The sequence below is a fragment of the Sinocyclocheilus anshuiensis genome, unplaced genomic scaffold (genome assembly GCF_001515605.1).
Source record: "Sinocyclocheilus anshuiensis isolate Anshui unplaced genomic scaffold, SAMN03320099.WGS_v1.1 scaffold2166, whole genome shotgun sequence".
In the NCBI taxonomy this organism is placed as follows: domain Eukaryota; kingdom Metazoa; phylum Chordata; class Actinopteri; order Cypriniformes; family Cyprinidae; genus Sinocyclocheilus; species Sinocyclocheilus anshuiensis.
In genome coordinates, this window is record NW_015557079.1 from 641,948 (window position 1) to 667,506 (window position 25,559).

At 36.3% G+C, this 25,559-nt stretch overlaps 1 protein-coding gene across 4 annotated transcripts in view; it reads right to left on the minus strand.

Moving 5' to 3' along the window:
• Nucleotides 1-1,966: 1,966 nt before the first annotated feature.
• The window catches only part of LOC107676866 (probable phospholipid-transporting ATPase IH), a 67,382-nt gene continuing 43,789 nt past the window's right edge, over nt 1,967-25,559 (minus strand). Inside the window, exons 16-32 of one of the 4 annotated variants that reach the window (XM_016471581.1) lie at nt 25,207-25,280; nt 23,799-23,902; nt 22,097-22,278; nt 18,220-18,471; nt 17,957-18,137; nt 17,028-17,130; nt 16,745-16,890; nt 16,384-16,443; nt 16,069-16,196; nt 14,035-14,170; nt 13,441-13,464; nt 9,773-9,838; nt 9,576-9,679; nt 9,319-9,484; nt 4,743-4,864; nt 3,943-4,022; nt 1,967-2,294 (exon numbers count right to left, since the gene is read on the minus strand). In XM_016471581.1, coding sequence (XP_016327067.1) covers nt 3,971-4,022; nt 4,743-4,864; nt 9,319-9,484; nt 9,576-9,679; nt 9,773-9,838; nt 13,441-13,464; nt 14,035-14,170; nt 16,069-16,196; nt 16,384-16,443; nt 16,745-16,890; nt 17,028-17,130; nt 17,957-18,137; nt 18,220-18,471; nt 22,097-22,278; nt 23,799-23,902; nt 25,207-25,280 — 1,900 coding nt within the window. In that variant the 3' untranslated portion in view covers nt 1,967-2,294; nt 3,943-3,970. Of the gene's footprint in view, nt 4,023-4,224; nt 4,865-9,318; nt 9,485-9,575; nt 9,680-9,772; nt 9,839-13,440; nt 13,465-14,034; nt 14,171-16,068; nt 16,197-16,383; nt 16,444-16,744; nt 16,891-17,027; nt 17,131-17,956; nt 18,138-18,219; nt 18,472-22,096; nt 22,279-23,798; nt 23,903-25,206; nt 25,281-25,559 lie in introns of those variants that run through there. The other 3 variants (XM_016471580.1, XM_016471578.1, XM_016471579.1) reach the window with 3 other exon arrangements.

Consider the following 25,559-nt stretch of genomic DNA (forward strand, 5'->3'; position numbering starts at 1 on the left):
ATCAAATTTGTGTACTGCCATGTCTGTGTATATATTTATATATATATTTAATTTATAATAATAATCTGAAAGGAGCTGGTTGTATTTAGAGTGAATTGTTGAAGCAACCTTAATGCTACACTTTGCTGCCACCTTGAGGTCATATTATATAACTACACATGTGCCATTGGGTTTTCTTCATTACTTCCATGGTGAGCTAAATCAAACACTTTAGCACCAGAAGAATTAGCCTCTTAATGTGAGGTACAAATCTAGTTGCTGTGATATTTCACTGACAGTCACTTCTGTCATAAGGAATGAGAAAAGGCCCAAGGCTTTCAAACATTTAAATCTCTTTCTTTATTACAAGCATGTTTACTTTTTCTTGCCGTTAATAGATACAGAAAAAAAAAAAACTGGCAAAAATTCACATATCTACAGATATCAACCTTTTAAAAACTTTATACAAAAGGAGCCCAAACTGTACATGAATATTACTACATACATATATGCTGTAAAGTGTACAGTAGTATACATATATATATATACTGTATATATAATACATTTATGAGCAACATCACACTTTGTGCAGATAAAACAAAAAAAGCTTTAGATATTTAGTTAATCTGAATAGGCTGGCACAGATGAAGCCCCACTACAGGCAATAAAGCCTTCAGTTATAGCAGTCGACATCTAATCAAATATTTGGTCACACCTGCTTTAAAAAACAGTGAGTGTATTTCCTACAGTCAGTGTGAGCAATGACCATGCACGTCATCTTAAAAACGACCTCAAACATATCTAAAATCATCAAACAAAAAAACAGACTTAAAGCTATTTTTTTTTACATTTTCATCTTTACTGAAATTGACTTCTCCCATGACCTTACATTTGGTTGTTTTAAAACTGACCAGTAACATTCTTACTCCGTAACTGTAAGTAGTTCTCTTCATCCTCTAGATACAAAAGTAGCAAAAAGACATTTTTTTTTCACAAGATATATAAAATATCTATTTCATATAGCCTTTTTAGACAGACAGAATACAGTGTTTGCCAGTGCCTGAACGCACCCCTGAGGCAGACAGCGTTCAGTGATCAAATTATTCCTACATTACAAAAAATAGTTCTGATTTAAAACAACAGTTTGTCAGAAACAAGAAGAAAACACATTTGTGAAGGGACATTTGTTCTAGAACCACCTTCTTTTAGCTATGGTAGTTTGTAGTTGTCATGCACAGCTATCCAATTAACGCTATGCAATTTTTGTTTAGAGCACAATAGTGGCTTTTTTATTTTTTGTTACATTCAGGAAGCCAGAAAGAACTGTAAAAGTGAACAAAAACAGGAAATACAGTAGAATGCAAAACAATAAAAATAACAGTAAAAAAAACATGAAATGAATTAGTTTACCCCTATTATATTAATCTAAGCTACTTAAAAATCATAACTTGAGAATCTATGTATAAGCACATTCTTGTTTTGTTTCAGATTTGCCAGCATTGATTAGCACTTGGTATCGTAGATGTGAATCACTTGGACTGGACTGAAAATTTGAACCAAAATTATAAAAGTGGTTTATATAAATGAGAATATGACTCAAATGCTTGATAAAGCTCAGTGGTTGGTCCATTACTACGGCATCACACGGCATGCAAAGTTCAGACCTCGATAATCATAAATAATAAAATAGACAGTGTTTGACTTTTGACAGATTTTACATTCATACAAATTAAATAATACACTTTTGGACCAGAGACAAAGTTACTCAGTCGACATGTTAGATAATTATGTCATTCATTCATTCATCCACTCAGCCTTTGTAAACCTTGACATCAATATACTCATCAATATATTCTATATATAGATATAATGTGTGCATGAAAAAGGACATTCTGTTTTTTACTATTCTGTGACATTATAACATAATTGTTCAAAAATGACTCTTACACCTTTTAACAAACTAGCTATACCCATAATGCCATTTTTTAATCTGACATTCTCTGTTGCAGGCCGACTGACAGGCAATGAAAACACATGTATGTGCACGCTTCACTGAACTGAACGCATGAACATACATTGAGGTTAAAAAGCACCAGAAGGCACCTACCTACCCACAAGAAGCTTGGAGTAACCATCAAAACAGTGGTCTTGATAGTCTTTGACATCACCTACTTTCTCTCTCTGTCATGGATGATGGTTAAAATAGTGAAATGGGTGACTGGCCTCATCACGAGAACTGAATGACAGGGTGAGCGAAGGAAACACATGTGAGGAAAGAAGTCGAGATGAAGAGATGATGCTCCAGGAAAGCAACACTACATTCCAGAATCAATGTGAGCAGAAACAAAACGAGAGGAAAAAAAATTGCATGAAATGTGAAGGACAGCAGGGAAAGAGTCATGCAGACAAACGGATGTAGTTTTGATGATCAAATGGTCTGATTTTTAGTTTGGTTTAGTTCCATTTCCGTTCCAGTGTTACCTGGAATATAAACTTGCATTCACACTCAATTCAAATCAATGTGAATTTGAATTCAGTCACTGGACATAGATAGAATTGAACGTACTTCACTATATTTTTTTATGAGAATGATATATTAAACAGGTAAGTCATCCGGTGTTCAATCTGTTACAGTGTAAAATCTGGAATTTAAACTGAATTGCATTCACACTAAATTCCAATCAATGTGAATTTGAATTCATTGACGTGACGGAGATGGAACTGAACATACTTCACAATATTTTTATGAGAATTATATATTAAACCGGTAAGTCATCAGGTTAATTTGTTATAGTGTTATCTGGAATTTAAACTGAATTGCATTCACACTTGATTCAAATTCAAATCAAATCAATGTGAATTTGAATTAACTGACAGGACGGAGATGGAATTGAATGCACTTCACAATATGTTTATGAAAATGTCATTTTAAACAGGTGTAAGGCACATTTCCTGGGAATTATTTTAAAAAGCTCATCTTCTGTGTTATGCACACTAGAAAAGAGCCATTTCTGTGAACATAGTGGCCAAGATAGGCCGTCTGTGATGCTGACCTTGATTGGGCTGTTAGTTTAGTGAGTTGTCCGTGAACAGTATCACAGGCTAATTACATCTTACTTATTTATATCAGATCATACATTAGTAATGTGCAACAAAGAAATGATAGCAACCCAGCACAGGGCTCCAACAGTTACATTAATACAGACAAAAGGCTTTGGGAACAGTCAAATAGGACGTTACAATCATGAAAGTATGCTGATGAGGAAGTTAATTTGTACTTTTTGTTAATGCACAAAGATGTTTACACCAACAGAACTGTTAAATTTCATTAGTTTATCTTCAGGAGCCCTGGGCCATGTTGGTGGCACTGGACGATGTCGAATAATACTTTTTTCGGCCTCCATTCTCAGCTTGTGCAATGTCAACTTAAGGCAGTGTGGTGGGATTCTTCTAATGCCATCAAACACTTTCCCTCTATTTCTCTTTAAGCATAAGGCAACTAACGCACATTTAAATACTCCGTATTTCACAACCTTTGGTTCCAAACTGCGGTGTAAAAGATGGGAAACATTAGCATTAAGGCAGAACAGTCAAGCTAAGGTGGCTAGCGTAGCCTTTAGCATTCTGTATCTGGTTCTACACTAAAAAACTAAAGGACTGATTATACGTAAGGAACTACAGAATTTTAAAGCAAATCGTCAAGCAGCTAGGAAAGAGTAACTGGTTGTCATAATGACACAAGTAAACGGTTTTACAAACTTTGGAACAGTAGAACATGAGGATTTCCACCTTTTTGAAAGTTAAGGGTGAAACATAATGACAGTCCAGTTACAAGTTGTCTTCTTGTAGTTGTTCTAACAAAGGCCTACTTTCACACTCGCACACACACACACACATGCACATACACACCGAGTTCTCTCTAGTACAGTGCAGCAACAGAAATGGCCAAATTTAGCCACTTACAATGCAATCGGACAAAGACAATCGCAGGCTATGGAGTGTTCCTCGATAACAGGTTTGCACAAAGGCAACACCAGTTTGTTCTATAAAAAAGTAGGACAAGAAAAGAGAAGGAGCACAGGACAAAAAAGGGAAAGGGAGACGACAGAGAACAACGAAAAGAAGAAGAAAAAAACAGGACAGTCAGTTTTGAGAGCATCCAAGGCCATTTTAACTGTCATCCACATTAATATTTAGTGGTAGGGGTTGCGTTTGAGATGGAAAGGTTTGTGCTACTACTGCCCAGTGTAGGTTTCAAGTAATTTTTCACATGAAGGATTTACAAGGGTAGGTGAGCGAACACGTAAACCCACACTCTCACATTTAAACGTACACACAAAAACAAGGTAAATAGGTCCCAAGGCCGCTAAGCGCAGTACGCCACACTCCCAAATGGTGCAGCCAATTCAGTTTGGCCTTCCTCCAGCTTCTAAATTAACACACAGCATCCCTAGCCCATTAGCGTATACCATAAGAACGCCTTTCAGTGCTTTTGTTTCAGATAAAGTGTAACAAGCCAGGATTGTGTCCAAATCTTGACTCCGGAATAACCGAGGGCTAATTTGATTGGATAAGTAGACTATTTCTTTTATACGGCCCGAGACTGTTATACGGATGTCTCGGGTCCCGGTGCGCTGTAGGCGTAAGCTGCCCCAGAGAATCTAGGGTTTTCTTCTATTCGGAGGAAGGAGCTGAAGGTGCAGTAGTCAGGCCTGCCCCCCCAGTAGGTACACATCAGTTTTTTGGGAGGGGAGGAGTCAGACCTGCGATGGGTGTGGTTCTGGTGTTCGTTGCAATGTCTGTCGTGTTTCCGCACAGGTGGAGCATGGAGGGAGGACAGGGGGGTGAACTCGGACAGGTGGCCCTTATACAACTTATCGGCATGCTGGAGAAAACAGTGAGGAAACAGTGAGAAATAGAGTGAATTAGCAGATTGCATTGTATACTGGCATGTAAATGCAGGCACTGGTCACATCACAAGCTAAAACAACACAAATCCAAAGCCCCAGCAAGAAGCAATGAAAAAAGAACAAAATATTACATACAAAATCACATATTCAATGTTTACCACATGCACAAGTCCAGTCCCAGAAGATGCTAAACTGATCGATTGAGAGACTGTTACAGGATGAACTGCTGAGAGAAATTTAGCTAAGTCTAGTGAGAATTATTTTTTTCCATTGCAGGATGAAAGGTCATTCACCCCAAAATCAAGTTACATTTTTAAAATAAAAGTTTGGGGTTGGTGAGATTTTTAATGTTTTTGAAAGAAGTCTCGTAGGCTCTGCAAGGTTCATATTTATTTGATAGAAATACAGTAAAAACAGTAATATTGTGAAGTATTATTACAATTTAAAAGAACTGTTCTCTATTTTAATATATTTTAAAATGTAATTTATTCCTGTGATGCAAAGCTGAATTTTCAGCAGGCATTACATTAAAATGTACTGTAAAAAAATGTAGTAAATGATTGTAAAAAAACTGTAATAATCTTTTTTTTTTGGCAAAATAATAGGGGGACAAATGAAACTATTCAAAAAACGTAATTTTCTTTAGGAAAGCATAAATATAATTTCTTGTTTTTGTCTTTTAAGTTTGCAGTGAAACATCAGGACAAGTTCACAAATTTTGTGAGATTCACCAATCATAAGCACATTCTAGGAATGGACATTAAAAGGTGGACATTTAGAAATATATGACAATCTTTTCACTGATTTAGACACAATATGAAAAAAGGATTTAAGAAAAGAAAAAATACCCATGCATGTCAAAGTGTTAGATGTTAAACTGTATGCCAAGCCTGCCGTGTGTATTTGTGTATGTGTCAGAAGAACCCATAGTCCCCATGTCCTGTTAGCTGCATATACTGCACACCCCAAACCACAACCCATTAACTTCATTCTGAAGCTTTAAAACCAAACCAAACCAGTCTGTAGGTTTCACACCAAACAACAGACCCACACAAGGTGCACCAAAGGCATTTTAATCCAGTTTGCTTTCACTGGAAAGAGCCCATTAGCAGGATTCTGGAATTCTCAGATTGATTCTAGAACTGCACACGTCATCTGAGAACTCTAGAGCTCCTCTTGTGTTAAGTGTCGATTAGTTCTTTCTGGCTTTAGTTTTCAACTTCACATTCTCTTTACCATAGAGCTGCTAGGCCTCAGTGGTGTTCTGAACGCCATCTAGCAGTGAATCATGAATGTTTGTCTCAACCCTTTCAAAGATCCTGTCAGCCCTCATTCTCTGTGAAACATCACACACACAAACAGACTCAAATGTGGCATAACAGACCCATGTGCACAGTATTTTCTAGACTTTGTCTTGACTTTGAAGTCTCTTGCTGAAACTGAAAGCATGGCAGCAGAAAATGCATTAAACAACTTCATATCGGCAACATAAAATACACATGTACAAACATAAACATGCACACTTCATGCACGTGACGTAATAAAAGGCTTAGAACATAAAGAGACACCACAGGGTTCTGCAACACTTGTTATTGGCATGTGAGCCTCATTAATGTTCAGTAGGTCTGTCATACTCGTGACCCTGTTGTGTCTTTGCTCACTGATACACACACACACACACACACATGCAGAGAGAATATGTAGGTTCACCTCCGGCTCAGTTCAGAAACTGACACTGCTGGAGGTCTGGGAGAGCATAAAGATGGTGGACTGCTCAGCAGTGAGACACTGCCGCTTTGTCTGCCGTTACCACAGGTCAAGGGTTAAACACACAGGGGAAGGGGAAGGTCAAGCATCAGGAGAGAGAAAGAGAGATGGAATAAAGAAAGAAAGGGTTTAGAAAGGTGAACAACCTGTCTAATCCTCAGAGATTAATAAAGGAACTTCAGCAGCTTTCAAAGCATTCAAAGTTTCTGGACGTGCAAAGTGTTAGTGTTAGATTTTGCATTTTCAAGGTTCTTTTCTTAAAGAATTATTAGTAAAACTTTACAATAACGTTTAACTCGTTTACCATGTTATCCTGTTTTGTTATTGTTAACTAAAACGTAAACTGTTCAAAATCATTTTTGTTAATTGAAATAAAGCTGAAATAAAAATGTAAAAAATATTAATCTTGCCTTGGCACCCAACTGAAATAAAACAAGTTTTAAGTTTAAGTACTAACATTACTAAAACGCAAAGTTAAATATAAAAAGAAAAAAATGACTAAAACAAACTCAAATTTAAATGTAAACAGAAAAATAAAAGGTAATTATAAATATTAATATGTACAATAAAACTAAATTAACACTGTCAATAACATTCATTCATTAGGTATCATAAACGAACACTTAGCAGTTTTTACTGCATGTATTAATCTAGTTTAATGATAATTTATAAATTAACAATTTATTAATTCATGTTCGTCCATAATACATTAATGTTAATTTATGCAAGATATTATTTAAAAAAAAAATATATATATTAGAAAAATATAGAGTTACTGTACATTAACCAAGATAAATGCTGTATTTTTTAAATATACATTTACATGACATTTCATAACATTAGCACTCTGGAAGTTTAATAGGGAAGATGAGTGAAAGGAAAAGCATCACACAGGTTAAACCAGTGGTAAGGCAGTTTACACACGCGCACACATTAAATTTCCTTCTGAAATTTTTCTTAACATAGTATGATAACATACTATGTGTGCACAGTATTCACTGTGTCATATATTGTTTGACAAAGAGTCGACAGGTCAAATAAAACCATTGAATGTCTCAAAGAGTCATCCAACATAAAGACAAATCAACAGATGAAGAGAATCATGAACTGCATCCAGAATCCACTTACATCAAGCACACTGGGAACCAGTCCGACGCAAGTGTAAATCTGAAGACCAGTTAGTAGCAATGATCACAAATAAGAGCACTATTGAGCTGCTTCACATCAACAATTATTTGATTGAAAAGAACACAAATATTTCTTTTAAATAGCTGTATTCTTGCAGAATGAATCTTAGTTGGGTTAGACAACGTTTTAGGTCGATTCAGAAGTTGATGAGAATTAAAACAAAGCTGCAGTCAGTTCAATACACTTCAGCTGCAGAAATGCTACAAATATATAATATTAAAAAATAGACAGAAAATATCCTGAAATCATAGGTTTTTTAAATATTATGTATATATGCACATAACATTATTTCTTTCAAATAGCTGTCTATTACTGCAATGAAATATAGACACATTTATATAGATATGACATGTGAGCTACTTGTATCTTTTCATCTCTATGCACATGTAGATAGTGAGCGTTGTGCTGTCGTACCTGTATTCTCTCTGTGGTGGTGGGCCATAGAGCTCTACACAACACTTTCTTCACCACATCAGGCAGCAGACTGACTATAATCAGCAGAATGATACTGAGCCATGCAGGACCGCTGGACAACATCTGCATGAACACATAGTACATCCTCTGATAGTTCAGGAAAGGCCTATAAAGAACAGAAACACAGCAGAGGAATCATGTTAGATTCAAATGTATTTGATTTAGTGATATTAAGTGTGTAACGGGGCAGGCCGTACCAAATGATGCCTCCCCACAGGAGGGAGAAGATGACATAGAAAAGCAGTGACCCCCATATGACAAAGTGGTTGATCCACGTCCAGTAATGTGTGTCCAGGGCAAGCTAAAGCATGTAGACACAGTGAGAAACGGGAAGATACAGCTGGTGAAGTTGACACCAGTTGGCAACATAACACGTGTGTGTCAGATGCATTACCTTTAGCGTGACCGTGAACACCAGGACGGTGAATACAAGTGTTCCAAAGGTCCAGTTTCCAAACATCTGGAACAGAGGAATATTGAAAAAGGCAAAAAGAGATTGACGCTAATGCATAAATAGCCACTCGAATGAGCACAGCTCACACTCTCATCATGTTAATGCATGTTAAAAACTTATGTGCCATTATTTGTACAATCCAGTAGCACTTGGTAGAAAAAGATTTGTTTGAATTACCCGGTAAAGGTATATAATATATTAATAACAAAAATAATTCTTTGCTTTTTTTTTTTTTTCTTAGTTGGGTTAGACAACGTTTTAGGTCGATTCAGAAGTTGATGAGAATTAAAACAAAGCTGCAGTCAGTTCAATACACTTCAGCTGCAGAAATGCTACAAATATATAATATTAAAAAATAGACAGAAAATATCCTGAAATCATAGGTTTTTTAAATATTATGTATATATGCACATAACATTATTTCTTTCAAATAGCTGTCTATTACTGCAATGAAATATAGACACATTTATATAGATATGACATGTGAGCTACTTGTATCTTTTCATCTCTATGCACATGTAGATAGTGAGCGTTGTGCTGTCGTACCTGTATTCTCTCTGTGGTGGTGGGCCATAGAGCTCTACACAACACTTTCTTCACCACATCAGGCAGCAGACTGACTATAATCAGCAGAATGATACTGAGCCATGCAGGACCGCTGGACAACATCTGCATGAACACATAGTACATCCTCTGATAGTTCAGGAAAGGCCTATAAAGAACAGAAACACAGCAGAGGAATCATGTTAGATTCAAATGTATTTGATTTAGTGATATTAAGTGTGTAACGGGGCAGGCCGTACCAAATGATGCCTCCCCACAGGAGGGAGAAGATGACATAGAAAAGCAGTGACCCCCATATGACAAAGTGGTTGATCCACGTCCAGTAATGTGTGTCCAGGGCAAGCTAAAGCATGTAGACACAGTGAGAAACGGGAAGATACAGCTGGTGAAGTTGACACCAGTTGGCAACATAACACGTGTGTGTCAGATGCATTACCTTTAGCGTGACCGTGAACACCAGGACGGTGAATACAAGTGTTCCAAAGGTCCAGTTTCCAAACATCTGGAACAGAGGAATATTGAAAAAGGCAAAAAGAGATTGACGCTAATGCATAAATAGCCACTCGAATGAGCACAGCTCACACTCTCATCATGTTAATGCATGTTAAAAACTTATGTGCCATTATTTGTACAATCCAGTAGCACTTGGTAGAAAAAGATTTGTTTGAATTACCCGGTAAAGGTATATAATATATTAATAACAAAAATAATTCTTTGCTTTTTTTTTTTTTTCATGATACGGAAAATACTAGACAATACAAAGAAATATTATGCAAGAAATATTCTACATAAGAATAGCTGTTTAGATAGTATACAATATACTATAAACAATACAATAATGGGTAAAGGCATTCACCTAAATCATGAAAACCAAAATAACATTTATAACTTCCAGATTTCATTATTTTATGTAGGAATTTATATTATATATTATTTGTATATATAATATATCATGGGCAGAAAGATTGTAGACCCTATACAATGTAATAAAAGAACCTAATAAATTATTAATATACTGTAATTATAATTATACATATTACAAATATAATGACTGTTATCAGATGTAATTTATATTTAATATATTACATTTATATAATTAATCAATACACAAAACATATTTTAGAATCTGCGTTTTTATACTAATGGTTGATTACCCATTTTAATTTCATATGATAGCAGTTTTCCATATCAGTGCATCTAGTTGTATCAGTCACACTGAATAAAACTTGTTCATCATTGCAGAAATTAAAGCAGCATATAAAAATAAACATTGGACACTCATCAGATGTTCCTTTAAAAATCTTTTGAATCTATTGCTTGTGAAAAATTTCTAAGAAATAGTAGCATTATATTATTTTAATGGTGCTGTAAATGAAAGCACTTTTGTGTCATTCTACTTTGTTTTACAGAGATTATTAATGATGTCTGGAGCTCAGTGATGTCATGTGCATTTTATATTTTGTCCATAAAAGCCTCATAAATAAATAGTGAGCTTAGATGGTCCCTTAAAATGTTATAATGGATTCAGTTTTGCAGATTGGCCCAATAAACCTTGGGTGCTGTAAGCTTCTCTGTGTGATTGCGTCTTTTGGGAGGATTTGTTCCCTCATTGTTTACAGTCTTGGTAAATGGCTGAATTTAGACACAATGGACTCTCTTCTAGAACCTTCCCCTGTCTGTGGACCGGCCACACTGTTGATGGCACTATGCAAAACAACATCAACACTATAAAGAGAGCTCTTTATAAAATCACTGCATGTTTACCTTTAAAAAACGAATCACAGTCAAAGCAGCAGGTCAAAGACTGTATGGCACCAAATGGTTTTAGTGACCAATATAATGATGATGAGTTGCCAGTTTAAAATACAAGGACACACAATAAATGTCAACAAGTTTGAGGAAAATGCATTAACTTACCTTAACGAGCAATCAAAATGAAATTTAGTGTTAAAAAACAAAAACATGTCAAGGGCAAATGATGTTTAAAGAAGTTGAAAGATTTTTCAAACTGATGAATCTGATATTTCAGCACAGTTAATCAGATAATGATTCTTCTGTTAATGATAGAGTTTTGCCACTTTCCACAAATAGAGAAAAAACTGTTCTTTTATTTCTTAACAATAAAAAATAATAATTTAGATTAAATAATTTTAAAGGGGTCATATGATGCGATTTCAAGTTTTCCTTTCTCTTTGGAGTGTTACAAGCTGTTGGTGCATAAAGAAGATCTGTAAAGTTGCAAAGACTAAAGTCTCAAATCCAAAGAGATATTCTTTATAAAAGTTAAGACTCGTCCACGCCCTCCTAAAATGCCTCGTTTAAACGCCCCCACATGTCTATGTTTTTTAGACATGGGTTTTACTGGTTTTTTCTCGTCGCGCCGGGACACAGCATGGTAGGGGCGTAACATTTCCGTCACATGCTTGAGGTATTCGGCCTATCACAACGCACTGGATAGCTGGCCAATCACAGCACACCTCGCTTTTCAGACCAATGAGCTTTGTAAAAATCGACGCGTTTCAGAAAGGCGGGGCATAGAGGAGAAACAATAATGTACAGTATGTGGAAAATAATGTGTTTTTTGAACCTTAAACTGCATAAACACATTTCATTACACCAAATACACAAAATAATGTTCTTTTTAGCAGCATCATATGACCCCTTTCAAATATTTATTTTTGTATAAAATATTTAGTTTATTTTTTGTTACTTGCAATAAAGACATTATTAAATACATTATTTGTATATATAATGTATTACAAGAAGAAAGTGAGACCCTATGCAATGCAATAAATGTACTTAAGAGATTATTAATATATTTAATCTATACAATTATATAATTATTAATAAAATTTATACACAAAACATCAGTTTTTAGTATCTTTTTTTAGCAATAAATAAATAACTAATTAGTATGATAAAAATAATAACAACCATGATATAATAATAATTTATATTAAATATAAAAAACATTAGTTTCTCCTTTTTTCATACAAATACTTACAATAAAGACATTAAGGGCCAGATTTACTATCAGCTTGCGTCAGCACAAACCCTCATTTGGCGTTAAAAAACAGCTGTCAGGATTTACTATAGACATGCAGCGGGAAATTAGCGCTGAAAAGAATTGGACACAGTTATTTTTGCAACTCACCTTACTGAATATGCATTTGTAGGATCTTTAAATTTATGGGAGGAGAATATTTAAATGAACCATGCAATGTGATTTACTAAGATTTGCGCTCGTCAATTAAAGTATTTGCGGCATTATTTAACGCCCAAAAAAAGCAGGCGGTAATTGCGCTGCTCTTGGTAGATTGCGCTGGTCATTATGGAAATGAGATGTTGCGTCTGTGTTCTTTAATGTGCACCTTGTCATTAAATCACCTGCAAAATTTTTCCCTCCCATCGGTGCTTTAATGGAATTGCGCTCTAGCGCTAATTTGCCATGTTTAGTAAATCTGGCCCCAAATGTTAAACGTATTAAATCTTATACATCATCTTATACTTTTCACAAACAAATAAAATAAAATATTGAACCTCCAATTGTGTAAAAAAGGTTAATGAGTCACTAATGTATACCCTATTTGTGGAAAAAGCCTCCAGCATCCCTTCTAATTAAAAGTTTCGGAATAGATTCTCTTCCATTCAACATGTACTGTACCAAACAAAGTGAAATGTTGAATCCACATGTCCTCTTGTTCATTCATTTGCCCTTGCAGTGAGTCATGAGAGGATGGATGTGTATCTTACAAGCCGTTGAGGATGAGTATGACAACACCCCTCCAAATCGGGGGATTGCAAAAAACACAGTCGCAACGTGACACACGGGACGGACACAAACTCCTACTCGATCACAAGATGATAGACAGAGGAAGATGAACAGGGGGGCTTGCTACTCTATACCTACAGTGGCTGGTCCTCGGTACAGGGGACACTGGGATGCCGTAAGTGACTGTTTGAGAGCTACGATGGCAGTGAACGGTTAGTGTTAGTAGACACTATGTGAGTGGGAGTGGCTTTGGGGTGAGAGGAGGGGTTGAGGAGGGTAACAGTAAAACTAAAACTAAAAATAGGATGAGAAACAGATAGGGACAGGCTTACCATCTGTGTGTTGGTGGCCATTAGCTGAGGAAAGGAAGAGAAGCAGAAAAGAAAAGAAAGGCAAAAGGGGGGTAGGTAAAAGGAGGAAAAGAGATAGAGAAAGAGAGAAAGAGAAGAAAACGAAAGAAAAGAAGGAGAGGGAGGGGACAGGGAGCAAGAAAGTAAAGAAAAAATTAGGATGTTATAACTGAAAGTAAATCAAACAGGTAAAAAAACAATCCAAAAAGGTTACTATGATTTAACTTAATGGCACAGAGAAAGATGTCTGGTCTGACTGATTAACCAGCATGCTTTGTGTCGCAAAAAATGAATGGAGAAGCACCTGTAATGACTTCAAACATACGCAAAGGAGGACAGACAAAAGTCTGCAAGCTGGATCAAGACCGCAGTTAAACCACAAGTATGTACATTACAAACCACAAAATAACTCACTCAACAAGCATCGGCCACCCATTCAATCTGTATGCGACTGCTTTATTTGACTGAGAAAAACAATGAGCTCAAGAAATAAAAACGGCTGGTTAAGTTGATTAAATAAAACACACACAGAAAAATGTGAAAACGAAATCATGGTTTAGACAGTGACTGCGTTACCTGTCCATTGCTGGTGAAGGTTGTGTTGTCGAAAAGGAAGAAAGCACCAAAGAAGAAGACCACGGCATCAAAAATCCCCAGAAATGTCCAGTAGATGAAGGTGGGCCATCTCAGGAGGGAATTCTTGGCAATATCTCTGTAAAAAGAAAGTTATTAAAAATGAAAATATAAAGATAAATCGCATAAAACCACACTGTATTGTAAATGTTACACTTTACAGACCTTTAACAATGTACATTTAACATACAAGTGCATGCAATACATTATAAGCAACACATTTCTAAATCATGTATAGGGTTATTATCAATAACTAAAACTATTAAAAATATTGTTCATTGAAATAAAGCTAAAATAAATTACAAATATTAGATGAAAAACAATTAGAAATGCTGCTTTGGCAAATAACTTAAATTTATGTTAAAGCATTAAAATTACAAAATGGAAATTAATAATATCTAAAACTGAACTAAAAATAAATGAAACCTAGTGTAATATTTTAAAAAAGAAAAGAAAAATATAAGAAAAATGGGGAGAATATAAAAAGTATCTTTAATCTCACATGTTTCTGCTTGACACAATGAGATTAAATGAAGAACCAATGGAAAATCTACATTTATTCATTTAGCATTTTGCTGAAGTTTCTGCTTCTCAAATTAATAAACTCACATGCCACCTTTAGAGTTTCAGAAGAGATCTCAGGAATATCTCAAACTGAGCTCAGGTTTTGTAGTCTTTTATAGTATTGTTGGTATAAATGTATACCAAATGAAGTGCAACCGATACTAAACTGAAAAGCAAAGGAGCAGTCAAACATTTCATTGTAAGATCATATTGTTATTTTAGAGCACTCTATGAAAACTCAGTTTAGTCTCAAACCACACTTGAGTTTGGATGGATCATTTCAAATGAAAGTGAAATTGGGGTCAGAAAAAAATAAGCATCACTTCTGCTGTGCTGTCCATTCTTACTTTAAAAACATATAGAAAAATTAAAAAGTATATATCAGATCAGCACTTTTTCTAGTGAGAATGTCCTTGATGGCTACAAGTGCCACACTGTGTGTCAGTAATGAACACTGTATATATTGAACAAGCAATGCAGAGGAATAAGATTGAAAAAAAAAATGCAGTGTCAGGACATTTGGTGATAAAATGTAGAGCTGTTCTAACAATATTTCTGCCCAGTGTAGTGTGTAAATTGAGTTTAGTGCAAGGGTCCGTGCAGATATGTTTGCCAAAGGCTGATGGAACTGTCCAATTATAGCAGCCTCGTATTTGGAAGCAGTGTGTTCATGTGATTTAGTGAGAAAACCTGGAGGCTCACAATCAGAGAGAACATTTTATAAAAGGGGAAAATATAGAGTGAGATTGGGCTACATCAGGCGGTTCATTAGATACAAAAATGATGCAAGGAAAATAAAAGTTTTCAAAAATCCAGATTATTTAAAATTTTAATTTTAATTGAATCAGCATATTAAATGGTCCCTGAATGGGCCAGTGCTGTGCTGTCACTATGACTTGCATTAGTTGAATATGTATATGTGTTTTAATTCCTTGCAAACAATTTATTTTTGTGCAAGTGGGAAAAGCAAAAATAAATGTAATAAATAAAAACACTATTACTTAAGTATTTCAAAAGTGCTTTATGAATATGCTATGAAGTGTCAGGGACAACAAATCTCAGGATAACAAATAATGAGTGTTTTGAGTCTCAGCGAACCAACAGCCATGCAAAAAGGAGCCAAGGTGAGTATAAATAGCCAGTGTGTAGACAGGGATTTATCAGTAGGTCTCACAGAGGGACCCAGAAATAGAATAGTGAACAGATAGTAAACATGATGACACGTACCACACATCACGTATCAGCCAATAAAACAACTTCAACTCAAACCTAACTCCATACTGGTTTTCCATTTTGGGTGAATTGTTCTCATTGTTTAAACCTATGCTTAAAGTTTAAAGTATAATTATTGCATCACATTCAGACCATAGGTGTAGATAAGGGGGATGTTAGTGAAACCCAAACGTTCCTCACCTGTAGAGAGTAGGGTCCCGTTTGAGGATGTCCATGTTGATGTGCTGCTCCATCAGACTGTAGAGGAGGATGGGTAATGAGGTGAAGCTGATATTGTACAGGGTCAGATATGCCGTGTCATACAGTGGCTGCAGAGGGACAAAAACAATTAAACCAGTTTGCTATAGTTGCTGCAAATCAACAGTTAAGTTCAGTGTAAGCACAGAAGAGAAATAACTACATGCACTTTCACATTCCACGTGTCAATTTCAACATCTATTTCAAATGTAGTCTAATAGTGATAGACCTTTAAGACACTTTGAGGTATGCGTTTACCTGCTGAGAGAAGCCACAGAAGAACTGATAGAGAAACTGAGGGAAGATGAAGCACACATTCTGTGGAGAGAAAACAGACCCTCAGTACCTGATGTGCTCAACCCTTTAGGGGGATTGCGTGTGTGTGAATTCTGTTTGCTATAAATAGCGCTGCATTAGAGTTGCATTTTCAACAAGATTGTTCAGTGGTTTAGTCAGAACTCCTGGGAAAAAGTAGCATCCACACATATTAAGCAACTTTTTTTCCTGTGTTTACAACCGCAGGAAATGTTGTTTGTGTTGTGTCAGCTAGCAATCAGCTATTTTCCTTGAGATTATCTTTTTTATTTTGTGTCTACACATTTTGTTTGTTTGAGTTCACCTTATAGAAGAAGTACTGGACCAGCTCAGCAATCCTGATGTAGTAGTAGTGTCCGTGCACCAGCAGCATCTTCTTCAGGTGTTTGAACTTGGTAATTGCATAGTCGCTGTTACGGGCCGCCTGACGCCCCTCTTTACCCATTATCCCTAGAGGCAGAAAAACCAGTCAATAGGCATGCAAGATATTGCTGATAGTTGTTAAACAGAAGCCTATCAGAGATGTACTTCCTGGAGAAAGGATAACTTCTAAAATGATTTGTTTTTGTATGCGAGCATGAAATCACCTATGCCCACGTGAGCTTCCAGAATCATGCTGACATCATTGGCTCCATCCCCGATGGCCAGTGTGATGGGGTGTTCTTTTGATGCTTTTATCAGCTTAACAATCTGAAAGAACAGTTTCATTTCTGAGAGATTAGATTATTAATCAGGCTTTTTGGCTGCTCATGTGACTGAGGCGATGGGATCATATCAATCCTATCTCAGACGAAGTGACTATTTGATTTGGATTTTACTGTTCGTTTCACATCAATAATTGTCTTGTAATGCTGTGACTTCTCTCGCTTCTTGACTTTACAGTCTCTGGTTTTCCCAGCAGCCCCAGAGAGTGACTGACAGGTTTAGCGTGCAGTAAATGAGAACGAGAAAGAGACCAGAGTCTCTTTTGATTGCGCCGTGTAACTCACAAGCTGAGAGATTACAATAAGGGAATGAGGACAACCGTTCTCTGGCAGGTGGCTGTGTTTGTGTGAGTCAGGTTTTATCATCATTGTGGGGACTAAATGTCAGACACCCAAATAGACACCGAGACCGCATTTAAGTGATCAAAAGTGACAGTAAAGACTTTTACATTGCAACAAAAATATGTTTAAAATATACGCTGCTCTTTTAAGCTTTTAAAAAAATCGCACTGTGATAATAATAAGAAATGTTTCTTGAGCACCAAATCAGCAAGACTGAAGACTGGATTAATCGCTGCTGAAAATTCTGCTTTGCCATCACAGGAATAAATTAATTAAATTAAAAATTTATTTAAAAATATAATACATTTTTTTGGTTGATTTTAAATAAAAAAAAATGTATATTATTTCACAATATTACTGTTTTTCCTGTATTTCAAAACACTTAATTCAAAAACATTAAAAAACCTTACATCTTACCCCAATCATTTGAATGTCAGTGCATACTCTTTGAGACTGAAGTGCTGTAGTACCTGTGCTTTTTGTAAGGGTGCCATGCGACAGCAGAGAACAGCACTGCAGTTCCTGCAGATTTCCAGGAAAATCTCCTTATAGTTCCCTCCGTTGCTGGTTCCTTCCTGTGTTGGCTTCAGAACAGCTGACAGTGTCGCCCCATCGATTATCAGACCATAGTCTTGGCAATCACCTGAGAGCCTGTGGGGATCATTGTATGTGTGAAGGTGTCTGCGTGTGTGAGCATCTATGTGAGCACGTAAATGTATTCTACTGTACCTACCCTGAGAAAGTGTCCCTGGTCATGCTGCCATGCTGTCTCAGGACAGTTCTGCTCAGATCGAACAGGACGTCGTGGAGACTCTGCTCCTCTGTCCGCTTGGTTGTCAGTTCCAGGATTTGTGTATTGCGATGGAACAACCTGCTAGCATAGCATGTGGCTGCTGCCGTCTCCATTTTGTCCCCTGTGAGGACCCAAACCTTCATACCAGCCTTGTGCAGGGACTCAATGGTGTCGGCTGCTTTATCCTGCAGCCTGAAACATAAAATGACAACCAAGATGATTTTAAAAGCAGTTCATGTACATGTATATAATGAGCCAGTTGGGGTGCCTATTTACCACCGAATCGTCACTTAACTAATGACCAATCCGACCTTAGCAAATGTTGACAATCGCCATATTACCTTTCTTATGTAAGTTTGTGGAAGTCCTGAGTGTTTGGATAGTTTTAAATGCAATTTTAAATAAACGTTCAGTTTGCAACGTTTTTAATCACATTCCTGTGTAATTTAATGTTTTACGCTATCTAAGTGTATCTTAGATCTATCTAACCAAGTTTGAAGCTAACTATCTAAGTTTGAAGTTAATATGTCACACTCTGACATAAATAGTAGCCAAAGAACAACATCAAATATACAAAGTGACAATTAAGCAGTTATTGCTTTGACAGCCCAATTGTCTCAATTGTATAGTAGCAGCAGAAAGATTTGGCATAGTATATAGCAATCCTGTGTGCTTTATTCTTTGCGCAGTGCTGGAGTGAAAGTTAATGGACAGTGCTCTGCATGGCTCGGTGGCACGGAGGTCTTCTACTGCAGTGTGATGTCTCAGCCCATGTCACTCAGTAATTAAGCAGCCCAGCAGTCAGGATTCACAGTGTCACCGCTGCCAGAAAATTAAGACTCCACCCCCTACTGCACCTCACTCACAGCCCAGCCACGCAGGAAGTGACATTCTCACAAAGACTCCCGGGAAGAAACCACAAGACGTTCAACTACACTACCTATTAAACATTCTAATAACATGAATTGCATTTCACTTAACAACATTCTATTGAAGCTAAACAAATTCCCCAAGTTAAGCAACATTCTATTTGAGTCATAACATTCCTTCTGACTTCCCCAACATCCTATTTGGCTCGTATTTTAAAATCTTGGCTTAAAGTTGACACAAAATCAGATTTTATGTTATATGCTTCCTTAAATACACTTTCATGGCCTTCTTGTGCAAGATTAATGTGCTTTATTTAAAAAAAAAATCCACTGTCTTCATGATAACATGCTCTGTCTCTAAAATGACTTTTCTTTGCAAATGATGTCACCTAGGCCAAGGGGGCAGGAAAACTAATGTAACCCATTAGCCAAATAGCTATTTAAGGCATTGTATTAGGCTGCTGTTAGTGAATGCAGCCTCCCTAAAATCTTGGCAACAGTTAACACTAGTTTAACAGTAATTTAATGCTGAATAACCTTAATGTAACATTGATTATATCCTCTCTACAATCCACTGCAGTCTTGCATTCAAGTCAGGCTCTATTCTGCTATAGAGCACCCACTTTTCTCTATGAAATCAAATTCCCAATAGATAAAAAAGTCCCACCCTTCGTTTTTTACTTGTTGAATATCCTGTTGCACTCAGAAACACAACCCTTAAGGGCGCAGTGACATTTACAGAATTTTTTGGGTGAAATCCAGTCATTTCTGTATTTCAAGTCCAGTCACCACATTAACACAGATTTCGCAACGGGTTTAAGTCGGTCATGTGAATATACCGCATTGACCAACATAAAGCTGCTTACTTCTGTGTGAGCTGTGCTTCATACATTGCTACACAACTGACTACAGACAATGGACCTTTTAGCCCACAAAAACGTAACTACATTTATAGAAGTAAAATCTGTTGCCATTGCCATGTCAACTTGAGTGTTTCAGGGATTTTATAAAAAAAAAAAACATTACAAATAGTTAACGCTGCCCCTTATCAAATTAGCTTCCTGTATATTTGACTATAACACATGATCTTGAGTGACCTCTTGAAGACACAAACTGCCTACAGGGCACTGATTGCATCTAATCAACACAGCCTGACAAAATAAGTTCCCGTCCAGTAATCACTATTTGTTTGCTCTGTCATATTCATTAAGGCGGCCAACATGGATTGATGTGTTTATTTATAACGTTGGGTTGGATGGCATCCATAAGTGCATAAGCCAAAACAGTAGTTCATCAGAACCGTGTCTGCCGGCCCCCGATTGATTCAAGAGGGGGTCTAATTACGTTAGCTGCTCATTATCAGGACACTGGAGCCTAACGGATGGACTCTATTGATTGCCTGTGCAATTAACGTTAACTCACGCTGGTTCTGTCAGGGCCGCAGGTGCTCACGTGAGCTTCAAACAGACGCTGGGCCTGTAACTCTTCCATCCAGTTGTAGGGCAGATCGGAACCTTGGCATTCAGCCAGTTAACAATCTAATATTGCTAATGCACATCCATTCTCCATTTCAGTTCAGGGAAATGCACCTTGTTTATTTAGGCGAATGCATAATGCAATTTATGGAAAACATAAGTTATTATTAACATGCTGATTTTTTTACAGCAACATGCAACTTGGAAAGCAATATCGGACTTGCTCAGAAATGCATCGGACGTCATGGTTCCATTTTTTGACACTATGGATTTTTTGATGGCTTAGTTGGCAGGAGCGAGAGTGAATGAGGCCCTTACTGAATGGTAATCTACATATTCACAAATGAATGACTTTAAGTGACACTACCATAACAAAAAAACCTGAAAAAATGAAGTGTTTCCCTGATTCTCTATAGTCACTCCTGTGTAGCTACAAACTTGTAAATTTCTGGGAATGTACTGCAAGCAACCCTCTACATTGCGAGTAAATCACTCGCATATGCGACTAAATCTTACTCTGGGCGACTAAATGATGTCTAATATTAGCCACTGGCTAATAAATTCTCAGATTTTACTCGCCAGTGTGTGAGTTGGAGGCTAAGTATACGTTTAGCTCAGATATACAATAGTATGTTCCTGCACAACCGGAGGCTGCAGTTTCAGGACCGCAGTTCTAGGACCCTATTCTTTTGTAACAGCGCCACCTACCGAATTGGATCACTAAAGATGGACGGCATGGACAGCAATCAGAGTGAGTAACTTTACCGATTTTCAATTAAGTTTTATTTTATAACCTTAAAATGATGCAAAGTTTACGTAGCCAACGTGAGAACTGCTAAGAATTAATAATGAATTCCTGGCGATTCAATTGCCAAGGTGTTCGTAGAGGGCTGACTGCAAGTCTTAGACTGTAATAAAACAATAAAATTAAACACTTGATGTTTTTGGAACATACTCAAATCACCATGAATAACAATACTAAAATATTTCGCTCAAGTTATTCACACATATTTTGTAAAAAAAAAAGAAAAGAAAAGTAAAATAAAAAAGTCTCATATCATGCTGGACAACAATAGAATTTTCTTCAATAACATTTTTTTGCTCAAATTATTATTCATATATCATTTGTTTAAAAAAAAAAACAAATCATGCTGGATAACAATAAGATTTTTTTCAATTAAGTTTTTCCTATTTCCACTGTTGGTCTCAGACATCTTGATCCCACTGTCTCTACTGTACCTTTAAGTGGTAGAGTTATTTGCATTTGCGCTCTGAATTTGACAAAGGAATACTGAACATGAAATGGTTTGGATTCCACTCTGTTAGCTTCTTCTAAGTTCTCAACTTTGAAATCGAAAGTTTGATTCACTTCAGTACAGGAATTTTTAAACAAGTCAATCAAACCTAGATGGTATTTGTGGTATTTGGTAAATGTTAATCAGGTTGACTGTGAGTCAGGAGGCAGTGATTCACCTATCTTCCACAGCCGTGGCTCCCAGCAGGATGAAATCCTTTTCGATGACATCATAAGCTTCAGCCAGTTTCTTGTCACGCTCCTGCAGAGCTAGTTTAGCGCTGTTGAGGAGAAGGCACGTTTCCTCATACTCCTCATGAGTCAGCTTCTTATAAGCAACACAAAGAGTCCGTAAGCCCTCCTACAACAGAAAGATTTGAAACAAAAGTGTCAGCTTAGCCTGCCAGGTCCATTCATTTACAAAAAGAGCCTAAATTCAACTCCAGAATTCATTCTTTTTTCTAAAAACAGCATTAATCTTGGACATAAACATAGGTTTAACTAAGAATAAGCATAATATAAAGGAAAGAACAATACCGTTGCTAAGAAAAATGAAAATGTTAGCATTATTTATATTTACTCACCCTTGTATAGTTCCAAACCTATGACTTACTTTCTTCTGTAGTACAACAAATGGAGATATTTTAAAGAATGCTCACGCTGCTCTATTCAATAGAATGAAGCATGTGGTGACCACAGGCTGCCAAGCTCCTAAAAAGTATGGAAGCTTATTTCCACCGCCACACGGAATAACAAAAAAGGTAACTGTGACTCAAAATTGAGAGTTTTTATTTTGTAATCGTGAGTTAACATCTCGCAATTCTGAAAAAAAACAAAAAAAAAACAGAATTGTGAGATAAAAAGATTTTCAAATTTCTTTTTATTCTGTCGTGGAAATAAGCTTCCATAAAAGCCACATAAAAAAAGCCTGTATGACTTAAACAATACATCCCATGTCAAATGTTACGTTTTATGCACTCAAATGTTATTTTTATGGTGACATCTTTGTCTTATTAGATCTGATTTTGCTGTATGCAAAAGAGCAGTGTGAACATTTTGCAAAACGTCTCATTTTGTGTTCCATGTAAAAAAGAAAGACATACTGGTTTAGAACGGCATGGGGGTGAGTAAATAATAACACAATTATCATTTGTTGGTGAGCTATCCCTTTGAAATGTAGATTATTAAATAACAAAAATGCTCTAGTAGAAAAGTTTCCATTATCACTATTAATAAAACACTACTGTTCTGCAGACAGTCTTGAAAACAAAGATTCAATTCTGTCTGTCTCTACAGAAACCTTTTCACTATGGCTACCAAAATCATGAATCAGCACAGACACCAGTGCAACCAAACCCCTTTCTAAAGTGATGTCATTCCTGACCCAGATCTGTGAGTAAAACAATGAAGTAACATAGAGCTGTGTTAAGATCCATTCCTCATGCCTGGGACCATAATTATACTCTTTTTCTGCAAATGACTCCATATATTTGTCAAGTTGAAGATCATTATATTCATTAGATTATCAAGAGCAAAAAGTACAAATGACTTCTGGGTCCTACAGATACATTAAACTAACGGTTGTTTCTAATACTCATCCCTCTTATGAAAGCTAGTGAGATCAGTGTTGGGCCGCAGTGTGAGAACACATAAATAGAAAGACAATAGACACATTGTCTTTGCTCCGTTTGATTTTCAGTGATGTTTAGGTACTCTTTCAGCTCTCTTTGAGGATGACATTCATGCTAAACAAAAGTTGCACAAGCAAACACATATGAGAGGAGCTTTTTTCCATCAAGATCTAGGAAGGAGCTTTTGTGGCTTATAAATAGCTCTGCTAAAATAAGAAAGAAGATGAAGATGTTTCCGATTTCTGCTCACCACAGCGTTGTGCTCTACTCGCGCTCTGACCTGCTCCACCTTTCCAGAAACCACCCGTGGAAAAATAGAAGAATCCGCACCTTTACAGAACAAATAGTACTCTCCTAGGACAAACAAACAATTATCAACACAGTGTTAAAAGCTACAAGGAAGAAACTGCACAACCACCAGTATGTCATGCTTTCAATGCATTTATAATAGGTAAAGCAATATTTTTCTGTAATTCATGAAATCAAACTAACCTATTTGTCTTTGAGATTTTATATATTTTTTCTGTTCTCCTCTGAAATGCATCATAGTATGATAGTGAAATGGGTCACAAACATTGTTACATGTTGACTTTAAATTAGTACATTAGTTATGCTGTCAGGCTTTCAATGTATTCAAGAATATCCTAATTGCTTTTTACATTAGAAGATAAGTTATCAGGGTCAACTGTATGTAAATGAATGTATTCAGGAATCATACAGATGTCTAAATCTTGCTCTCATTTGTATGCTAGTAGCACATTGACCCACTTGCATTAACTGGTGCCTTCATTTGGGCGCACATAGAGACTTTCAGTGGAATGTGTAACAGTCACTTGCAGTTCCAGAATGAGTGTGCATGTGTGTGTTTACTCAGCAATGCTTTGAGGACAAAATGATCCCCAGACATTAGCTAAATCCCTTTGGGGACGTTCTGAGATGGGAAAATCATTCATAAATAAAGTGAATAATTAGGGCTGCCAATCTCTAAAATTGTAATCAATTGATTACATGACATGCAGAGTAATCAAATCAATCACAAATAACTGCACATATCAATATTTCCAGAGATCATTCAAGGACATATTATTGTGGCAAAATAAAACATTGAATAGACATGACAATGTTGCCTTATAAGTTCATATATTTGTATTATTTCTATTTCATTAAACATAACTCAACATCACTAACCTCAATAAATGAATGAATGAGTGTCAATTAAAAAATTTAATTATTAACATACTGTTCAAAAGGCATGATTAACTGCAGTATTTTTAGCACATTTTAAATACTTAATCACACAAAATTTAACATGTTAAAATGACAAAAGTTTTCTTTAGGCCAGGAATTAATTATATAGTACATAATTACACATTAATTATGCGTAATAATTATAATTAACTTTATATGTCCTCATTTAGATTGCCAAGTAAATATGTGTGTGTGTGTGTGTGTGTGTGTGTGTGTTTGTGTTTGTGTGTGTGTGCCTATTTAATTTTGAGGATACATTTGTACTCAGAAGTCAGCTGAATCTGACAAAAATCTCCTTTTGGGGGACGTGAAGTAAAAAAAAAAACAAAAAAAAAACGACTGTAAAATTATCGAATGTCTCCATTTAGATAAAGTTATGCAAGTAAAAGTTGTGTGTGTCTTCATCCTACCTGAGCTTGATCTTACGATAACACTCATTCTCCTCCTCACTGAATCAAAGTTCAACACCTCCAACAGCTCAAATCTGTTAAGAATAAACACAAAAAGACAATGTTGCAAGTGTTTAGATTCAAAAAGTTAACAGATCTACTATTACTAACTAATTACATTTATGTACACATAAATCAGTGGAATATGTAACATTGACTGAGTCCTTTGGGATATATCTTTATCACAGACAGAGTTTTTATGTGACTGCGCTTCGTGCTGACCCTTGTGTTCTCAGCTGTAGGACAGTGGGTAGCTGCACTAATTATGGCTGGTCCTTGTCCTTCAAGGACACACACACACACACACACACACA